We start from the raw sequence: 10,081 nt of genomic DNA on the forward strand, positions 1-10,081 counted from the left end.
GGGCTATCGTGCAGCTGCTTGAGTACCTTCCCCCTCAACTCTCCTTCAGGTATATATAACGCTCCCTTGTAGTACAACGCCCCGTTTCTCTCCTCAAAACCTCCGGGTTTATCTCCCTCCCTCCTGAGTCCCCTGAGTTTGTCCTGTGCGTATTCATCGTTCTCCGTTCCCTCTACCAGTTCTCTTTGCCCCACCAATGCCGCCCCACACACCCAGCGGTCCTCTGGAATGACATGTCTCTCTTCGGGTGCTCCCTCCCCCTCCAAATATTCAGGTTTGCATGAGAGAGCGTCCGCCCTAACGTTCTCTGGGCCTGGCACATAACAAATCTCAAAGTTAAATCTGGAGAACTCCTGGGCCCATCTCAACTGCCGTTGGTTGAGCACTCGTGCCGTTCTCCAATACTCTAGGTTCTTGTGGTCAGTGCACACTTGCACCTTATGTTGTGCGCCAATTAGCAGGTGCCTCCATCTCCGAAAAGCCTCATGAATAGCAAGAAGTTCTTGATCGTACACCGTGTAGTTCCTCTCGGATTTGTTCAGCTTTCGCGGAAAAAAAGCACACGGTCTCCACTCTGACTCCTCCTTCCCTGGCTGCAGAAGAAGCACCGCCCCTATGGCTCTGTCTGATGCGTCTGTTTCGACTCTCATCTTTTTTTGTAAATCCACATGCAGAAGTTGTTCTTCAGAGGCGAAGGCCCTTTTTAGCTCCTCAAAAGCTCGCTCTGCCTCCTCAGTCCAAACAAATTTCTTCTTACTGCTGAGACAGTCCGTTATGGGCGCCGTCAGGTGGGCAAAGTTTCGGATGAACTTACGGTAAAAGTTCCCAAACCCTAGGAACCTCTGCACATCCTTCTTTGTTTTGGGTGTTTTCCATTCCAGCACTGCCTGGACCTTGCCGGGATCCATAGCCAATCCCTTGTCTGACAGGCGATACCCCAGGAACTCCACCTCCTTGGTATGAAACTGACACTTCTCCAGTTTCACCCACAGCCGGTTGGCTAGCAGCCTGCGCAACACTTCTCTGACGTCTCTCACATGCTGCTCCTCATTCTCAGAATACACCAACACGTCATCCAGGAAGGCCACACAATTCTTGTAAAGCAAAGGCCCTAGTACGTGGTTCATCAGCGATTGAAAGCACGCCGAGCCTGCTTGTAATCCAAATGGCATAACGAGATATTCAAATGCCCCCAAAGGGGTGAACATGGTGGTTTTCCATTCATCCCCTTTCCTTATACGTATCAGATTGTACGCCCCCCTTAGGTCCAGCTTGGTAAAAATCTTTCCCTTCCGCACCCTGTTCAAAATGTCATCTATTCTAGGCATGGGAAAGGCCAATGGTTCTGACACTGCGTTTAAGGCCCGAAAGTCACACACAAGTCTCGGCTTGTCCGTGTTTTTTTTATCCACAAAAAACACTGGACTACCTCCCACCGCTCTTGACTCTCTGATGAAACCCCTCCTCAGGTTCTTGTCAATGAACGCTCTTAGCTCCTGCATTTCTCTGTCTGACATGGCATACAACTTGCCTGCGGGGAGCTGCGCCCCAGGCAGTAAATTGATTTGACAATCAAAGGGTCTATGCGGAGGTAGTTGGTCAGCTTCCCTTTCGCTGAACACGTCGCTGAGATCTGCGTATTGTCGTGGTACCTTCACCTTCTCCGTTACTTCTGTCCCTGCTAGGGTAGCTTGGGCTCCTGCTGAACCCTTTCCCTCCTTGCAGTGTTCTAAGCAATGTGCGGAACCAAAGGAAACCACTCTCTGATGCCAGCCCACCAGTGGATCATGTAACGCCAGCCAGCTCATCCCCAAAATAATGGGAGCCCCTCCCAAGGTGGCCACATTAAACGCTATCAGTTCTGTGTGCCTTGCCACCTTCATTATCATTGGGACGGTCTGCAAGCTGACTTCCCCTCCCAACAGCTCCTTGCCATCGATCGTGGTCACCTGTAGGGGGTTGCTTAAAGGGATCGTCTGTATCTGGTGTTCAGCTGCAAACTCTTTGCTCATGAAATTGCAGGAGCTGCCTGAGTCCAACAGTGCCTTAATCTTCAGAGGGTATCCGTTTTGCAACTCTAGTGACACTTCTATCACTAGGGCAGGTTTGGGAGGTTCTGGCGTGGGCACCTTCACTACTCTTTGGCCTGGCTGCTGTGCCCCGACGGTGGCAGCCAGGCGTTGGCTTTTACTTGCTCCGATATCTCCTCCACTCCTCCCTCAACAGCTCCCACCATCCCTTGCCATTCCATCCTCTGGGGGCAGACTCTGGCAAAGTGACCTGGCTGTTGGCAGAGATAGCATTTCCGGGCGCCTTTTCCCTCCTTCCTCCCCCCTTCACTGGGCTTTGAAACTGCGCGCGCGCGCGCTGTTCCGATTTCCATCGGCTCTGCCGGCGGGAAAGCTGGCTCAGGAATGTCTGGAATGCGGAACTCCTTCCAACGTTCCCCTTTACCTTCCCGCCTCTCCAAGGCTCTCGCCTCCTGGCGCGCTCCTATGGTCAGCGCAGATTTGGTCAGCTGATCCATAGAAACCGCCCTGGGGCTCCGGGACAGTTCGTCTTTCACAGCCGAAGAAAGACCTTCTTCAAATAGCATCTGAATGGGTGCCGCCGATAAGTCCCACCCCAATCTGTGAACCAGCATGGTGAATTCAGTCCAGTACTCACGGACAGATCGGCTTCCCTGCTTGCAAGCCATTAGTTGTCTGCGCACCACTCCCTCCTCAATATTGCTGGAAAACATGAGATCCATTGCACGAAAGAACTTCATGGTGTCCTTTAGGACGTCATTATGCGTTGCCATCAGGGGTCTAACCCAGTCCCTCGCCCCTTTTTCAAGATGCCCAATCACAAAAGCCACTCGCGATTCCTCGTCAGGGAATTCATCAAACTGCACATTGAGGGCATATTGCATCTCTGTTCTAAAGGCATGGTAGTCCTTGGGGTCCCCCCCAAACTTCTGCACCAATCCTGGTACCTTTCTGGTGAACTGGGTGGCTCTCCCCTTCTTGTCTGCATCCTGAGCCCTTCTCTCCTCAAGCCTCGCCGTCTGCAGCGCAAGTTGGATTTCCAACGCTCGGTACCTTTCTTCCAAGCTTGGACCAGCTCCAACTCCTGCTTCTCCGGTTCCGGCTGGGTCACTCATGATGCCTTCTCCTGCACAAACAGCTTACAAAGACTGTCGGAATGCTGTGATGGGATGATGAGCTGCTTGTGCGTAAAATCGTAGTCCCTCAGAGTTTGTGCAACCCCACAAACCTCTGTGTGTGACAGAGCTCCTCAGACATGTCTGCTCTAATCACTTGCAGATTCCGACAGTGGTTGTTTTCGGAATCGTTTCCAGCATAAGAGTTCCTTAACGGAAACACGTCTTCGGGACTCACGGCGTGACAGTTTCCGGCGAGGCGTGGGTCTCCCTATGGGAGCTTCAGATACCTCCCCACTGTTCTCGCTGGAAGTGTCTCTGAGCCCTCCCACCTGCTCGCATTCCCTCAGAGATCCACTCCTCCCCCTGCTGGTTCCTGCTTCAGCTGTTGATTCTCTCCCAACCTCCCTGAGCCCCTCCACCACCTGTTCCTCCGATGGCAGTTCCCTGACAATTGGTAATACCAAAGTAACAAACAAAAACAACACCCCCCTGGCCCAACCCAACCAAAGTGAGTAAGATACAGAGGAAGTACCACCTTAATCTGCCCATCTTAAATTCTCATTAGGTGTCAATAAAATAACTTTGCTAAGCTTTGGGCCTTATCAGTTCAGTTGAATTTGTTCTGTTTAAACCCTCTCTGGACAGAAGCAACATGGTTCAACTGAGGAATATTTCCCTATTACCAAAAATATTTTTATTATTGTAAAAAACCCCAAACCCTACCCCTTTCCTCAGTTCCCCCTAGTATAGATGCAAAACGTGCTTTGGCAGGTAGGATTGGTCCTCTGCACCATCTCCATCAGATCAGGGGGCCTCTGGGTGCCAAAGCATCTGAGCCCCACAGAGCCACCAAGGGATTCTGTTCAGGGATGCTGAGGGGTGGTCAGAAAGGCTATATCTGTCCACAGCCCAGATGATGTGAGGGCCCATGACTTCCTGGCTGTCTCTCATGGTTCTGGGCTCACAGCTGCCAGGCTTCATGAACATCTGCTATCTATAGGCCATTGGCTCCTTAACCGGCTATGAAGACAAGGGCAGGAATACTGGAGAATAATGTGATGGAGAGAGGCTGGCAGTCCTTCACATCTCACTCTGGGGTGGCATTTGTTCAGTGCACAGGTGGCAGCTGAGCTACGACATTGGAAAGAGGCAGAGAATATGATTCGCCTCCATAAACCTCTCTGCAATGCTTTATTCAGATCAGCCCAGGCTTCCTTCTGAAGCCAGCTAGGACTCCACATCCTTGGGACTCAACATGCCACTATCTTTCATTCTTAGGGCAAGCCAGCCCTCTTCAGGCGTTCGCTCCTGACACAAGTGGAGTGATCTGACAGGGGGAGATGTTGACTGTCGCCTCTCCATCAGGACCATCCCTGTCCACCTCCGGGTGTTGAGTTCTGAATGCAGGGTCCTAAAACTGTTCTGAAAATGGATTGTTGTAGGGGACACTCCCTGCTACAGATATCCAGCCCTCAACATGTGGAGGAAAGCTGGAACGGCTGACTGCTCCATGCTCACTTTCCTCAGCACATAATCCTAATCATGCAACAGTCGAATGACAGATAATATGTTCTTGCTAATCTTCCTTTCTTGTTCTGGTGCAGATGCTGCCAGTTTCTGTGTGCAATGACAACTGCTATCCTGGCTACAGCAGGAAAAAGAAGGAGGGAGAGAAATTCTGCTGCTATGATTGTGTTCCATGTCCAGAAGGGACCATCTCTAACAAGAAGGGTAGGAGCAGTGCTTTTTTCTAGAAAAATAGGTGACGGCGCTAAACATGAAGTTGTTGCAATATGTGCCACACTTTTTAACAATAGCCGAAAGAGGTGCCGACACTGCGTACCCTTCAGTACCCCCTGAAAAAAAAGTACTGGGTAGGAGGCAATATGTACAGAGAAATAATGATGTGTATTTAATATGACTTGTTTGCTATTTCCTCCTTTGAAAATAGTGTATTCCTTTAAATATATTTTGCAATACATATTTTAAAGAGCATCAAACAAGTAATATTCTTTTCTCCAATAGTTTCAAAAAGAGAGCACTGTGACTTTATGTCAGTTACTGCCTCTCCGTCTAAGCACCTTAAATGGGTTTTGAGGATCAATTGAAGGAAATAATATATTCAGAATAAAATGTAACACTATATATATTTTACTTAAAAAAAATAAATCAAAGGTATCTTTAGAAGCACACACATCAGCAATGTCATTTGTCAAATGACTGAGCATTTCCAAAAGGCCAACAGACTTCCAGAGCTAAGGAGCATTGGAGTCCTCAAGGCACAAACAGATTTGTGTGGCTATTCCTACTTGTCAGAGTTGCTCCCCGATCCTAGCTCACAGAGGATCACGCTAGCCAGCGATCATTAAGTAAAAGTCTTTATTGAGTTACAGTTCCCATTCTCAAGCTGCTGCGTGCAACTCTACGTCTTATGGTTAGATCGGCGAAGCTCCGTCTGAGTCTCCGCCCCTTGTGCACCAACTTAATATCCTAGCCCTGCTCCACCTTTTCCACCTGACTGTTCTCCTCTGGGTCCCTCTGCCCCCCGGGGTCTCCTCCCTCCGGGACTCCTCCGACGCCGACCCCCCGGACCCTTCTGTCTCCTTGCGCCGGGCTTTAGGACCTGGCTCCCTCTCCGGGCTGCCTACTGCGTCACTTTCCTGTGCATTTGAACTTGGCGCGCGCGCCCAACCTTCCACTTTCCGTCTGACCGTTTCTTCGCTCCCTGATGGAGGTGTGGCCACTCCTGACTCGTGCCCTCCCTCCTGTTGTGAGCTGCCAGCACTTGATCCCTGGCGCCCTTCCTCTTCCCTGCTCTCTGGCGGTGACGCTGGTCCCGATCTCCAACTGCTCCCCTCTGAGTCCCCTCTGGCTCTATCTTCCTGGGGTGTCCCCCTAGGCTCCCCCCTTGCCCTGGCCACTGGTGCTCCTTTCTGTGAATCTTCTGATTCACTGGAAAGACTCGGAGATCTCGGGTCGTCGTCATCACTCATCTTTTCTTCTGCCTCCTCCCCCTCGCTCTCTGTTTCCTCCCTTGCCCTTGCCTCTGCTCCTGAACCCCTGACACTACTCTTTGTATTTCTAGATCTAGGTGGGTGGGTTGCATCCAGACTAAGTTGGTTGTGCTTGGTTCCCAATGAGAACAATGGGAATAACTTTAATTCATCTGTAGATTTTCGCATTAATTTCAACTCCACCTATCTTTATTGCACAATTTGTCCTGTCTTCTTTCTTTAATGAAATTCAAGAAAATGGACATGGGGCTGTTGTGTGGGCCATGGCTTAGGAATAAAGTGTACCAGAACTGCAAAGAACACATTTAACAAATTATACTTGGCAATCAAAAATAATTTGTGTTTATCCCAATAAATCATAGGAAAATCCTGGAAGAGAGTTTGTGATGCTAGTTCCCACCTTCCATGCCATGGGTCTGGGGTGTGTAGGTTTTCTTTGAAGTCCATTAAATATTTCTACCATTTCCTTCAGTCTCCCTGGTTGCTTTCAATTCCTTGTTTTGTCACAACATCTTCTCCTGGCTTTAACTGAAGTTTGAATACTAAGTGCTTGAAAATGTTGAAAATGTTAACAGGCTGTATGCTAAAAGCAAGTTCTTCCTTTTACCTTAAGAAATGTATTTCAGCTCTGGTTTCTTTGGAAGTAAAAATATTTGAGTCAAAATGAACAGCTGTCAGGTGAATGATAGGGTATCTCAAATAAAGCTCAGCTGAGGGTATCATGGGTATTCAGGAAACTAGGGTGTGTGTGAAGGGTTGTAGAATAAAGGAAAGTACATCTAAAAACCCCAGCAACCAGAAAAATAAATAAGTGCAACAAAAGCTCTGCACAACACCTACAGAAATTTCACCAAACTTTGCTTTCCCCTTTGGAATACAGTTTAATTTATGGATACTTTCAACAACAGGAACAGCCACAAAATAATAATAATAATAATAATAATAATAATAATAATAATAATAATAATAATAATAAAGTATTGGACTAGGACAACAGCCTAGTGTATTCATGGTTTTCAATTAGAGCAGAATTTACTATCTCACGGAAAAACAATCTAGTAGACCAGTTCAGCATCATCCAAACTTTCTCACTGAAATCATGAGTGTCCTATGTCAAAGAAGGCTGCTCCTCTTCCCAGAGGCAGGCCTTGTGTACTCCCCGTGAATAGCGGGGGGGGGGCATGGCAAAGCCGCCCGCATCACTGGGAGTCCCGGCTGCGTCACACACCCCGGCCGACCAATCCAGTCGCCCGGGGGGCATGAACCACCGCTTGGCCGGGGGACTCCCTCTCCTTACCTCCTCTTTCGTCGGATCTCCCGCCCTCCCGCCCAATTTTCACGCGTTCGCCATTTGGCCCTGCTATGGACCACGGTTGAGGGAGCCAGGTAGGAATTTTTCCACTTGGTGAATTGGCACCTGCCAAGTGGTTTTTGCCTGCCTCATAGCAATTGTCACAATTTTGTAAGGTTTGGCAGTTAGGCATTGGTAAAACCTGCCTCTCCCATTTAAGGGTATTCTGTTAAAGGGATCCGGGGGTGTGGATCTTATCCGAAGCCCAGGTAGATGCTAGGGCCTTGCCTTGACCCCAACGGGAACCCTGGGGGAGCTCGTAGCTGATGCACATCAACAGGGCTCCCCTACTGGTGGTTGACCCTTACGCGACTGACTACCTGCATGGCGGCCAGGAGTCAGATATAGTCAGTTCCGTTCCAATGCCTGCCAATACTGCTCACATCTGTAACCAATAAAGTTGTGGCCTTAATTATCCCATCAACCTAAAATATTGGTTTCCGTGTGTTTTATTATACAAGAAATGGGGGAGGGCTTGGGGCCGTGACATGCAACTGCATGGACACAAAGAGCACTTTCATTTCTTTTTAAAATAAGACTTTATCAAAGCTTTTCCACAATACAATAATACAAAAGAAGCCACTCTACATAAAAACGGAGAGCTAGAGATAGAATGCCGAGTCCTCCCTCCAAAGCTGCTCTTGACTCTGGTCTCACTCAGGAAGTGGGGGCCCTTCTAGCTCTCACCTGGGAGCTTTCGTTTCCCAGTCCCTCATCCTGGGAGGTTTTCCCTTCCCTGCCTCTCACTCAGGATTCTCCCACCATCCATCTGCCCCCCATGTGCTCACAATCCCCCAACAACAGCCCAGAGCAAAGGAAACCGAAAGGAAAAGAAAGGGGGAAAGGAGATGAAGGAGAGGAATTTCACTGGCTGCCGTAACTGATTCTTTCAGGAGATGTACGTAGGTCATCATCTTGACATTTCTAATTGCTCCTCCACCCTCCAGATATGGATGCCTGTGTCAAGTGTGCAGAAGAAAACTACCCAAACCAGGACCAAACAGGATGTGTTCCAAGGGGGCTGAGCTACCTCTCCTACCAAGAAAAGTTAGGGCTCAGCTTAGCTGTCTCCGCTCTGGCTTTCTCCCTGATCACCACCTTCGTGCTGGCGACTTTTGTGAAGCACAACGACACGCCCATCGTCAAAGCCAACAACCGCAGCCTCACCTACCTCCTCCTCCTCTCCCTCCTCCTCTGCTTCCTCTGCTCCTTGCTCTTCATTGGTCAGCCTGGAAAAGGGACCTGCCTCTTCCGACAAGTGACTTTCAGCATCGTCTTCTCGGTGGCCCTTTCCAGTATTCTGGCCAAAACCATCACCGTGGTTCTAGCATTCATGGCAACCAAGCCCGGATCCAGAATGAGGAGATGGGTGGGGAAGGGGCTGGCCAATTGTGTGGTCCTTTCCTGCTCTTTCCTTCAAGCTGGCATTTGCACCCTTTGGCTAAGTGCTTCCCCTCCATTCCCAGATACAGACGTGCAGTCACTGAAGAGTGAGATCATCCTTGAATGCAATGAGGGTTCAGCTGCCATGTTCTATTGTGCTTTGGGCTATATGGGTTTTCTGGCCGTTGTGAGTTTCCTTGTGGCTTTCCTGGCCAGAAAGTTACCTGACAGTTTTAACGAGGCCAAATTTATCACGTTTAGCATGTTGGTTTTCTGCAGTGTTTGGCTGACCTTTGTTCCAACCTACCTGAGCACCAAAGGGAAATACATGGTAGCCGTGGAGGTCTTCTCCATCTTGTCCTCCAGTGCTGGGTTACTGGGTTGCATCTTTTTCCCTAAATGCTACATCATTGTGCTGAGGTCTGACCTGAACAACAAGGAAAGCCTAATAAGGGGAAGAAAATAATGTTTGTTTTTTGTTTCTCTCTCTGTGTGTGTTCATATCTTAGAGCTTGAGTAGTCCTGGGCTATCATTCACTCTGACCTCTGATCTTGATCTTTGAATAAATTTGTGTCTCATCAGTTTCCTCTGTGTTGGTTTCTTATTCTTGACCACCTCCAGATTGGGGAACTATATTTTCTGGATCATGATCATGATCCGGGTGTGGATGCAGTGCAGGGCAAATCAGGTTTGGGTGAGTTTGGACCCTATAGAGTCTGATCCAGATTTATAAATCAGGGCCAGAAACTGTGCATAACTGCCAAAAACATAGATTGATCAAAAAATATTTGAGGGGTCCAGGCCCCTTCAGGTCAGTGGGTATTGCCATTCAAATGGTGTTAGTGCACCACATCTTGTGATCAATTATGTGGGGTGGGGCTTACCTGCCCCCCCTATTTTATTCAAGTTGGCACCCCTGGAATTTTGACTGTGATGGAGGCAACAACATGAGAGGTGCCAGAACTGAGTTGCATTGAGTTCCGGCTGATAAAAGCCCTGCCTGCATAAAAACAATGATGAAAACATTGTTTAAATAAAGAATAAAAACGCTTTCTTGTGTAAAAACAGCAAGTAACACTTTTGTATGTAAAAACAATGTCAAGTTCAATACACAAAGAACTGCAGCCTGGGATGAATTGCCATGAATTCTACTCATATCGATCCAGAGCAGATTCCAACATATA

General features: G+C 48.6%; 1 protein-coding gene across 2 annotated transcripts in view; it reads left to right on the forward strand.

Moving 5' to 3' along the window:
• LOC309514872 (vomeronasal type-2 receptor 116-like) overlaps nt 1–9,481 on the forward strand; it is a 112,858-nt gene extending 103,377 nt beyond the window's left edge. For both annotated transcript variants that reach the window (XM_082192308.1, XM_082192307.1), the window contains 2 exons: nt 4,753–4,879; nt 8,461–9,481. In XM_082192308.1, the coding sequence (XP_082048434.1) occupies nt 4,753–4,879; nt 8,461–9,362 (1,029 nt within the window). In that variant the 3' untranslated portion in view covers nt 9,363–9,481. The remainder of the gene's footprint in view (nt 1–4,752; nt 4,880–8,460) is intronic.
• The last annotated feature ends 600 nt before the right edge of the window (nt 9,482–10,081 follow it).

The sequence above is a fragment of the Podarcis vaucheri genome, assembly GCF_965113315.1.
Source record: "Podarcis vaucheri genome assembly, chromosome: 12".
Classification (NCBI taxonomy): Eukaryota; Metazoa; Chordata; class Lepidosauria; order Squamata; family Lacertidae; genus Podarcis; species Podarcis vaucheri.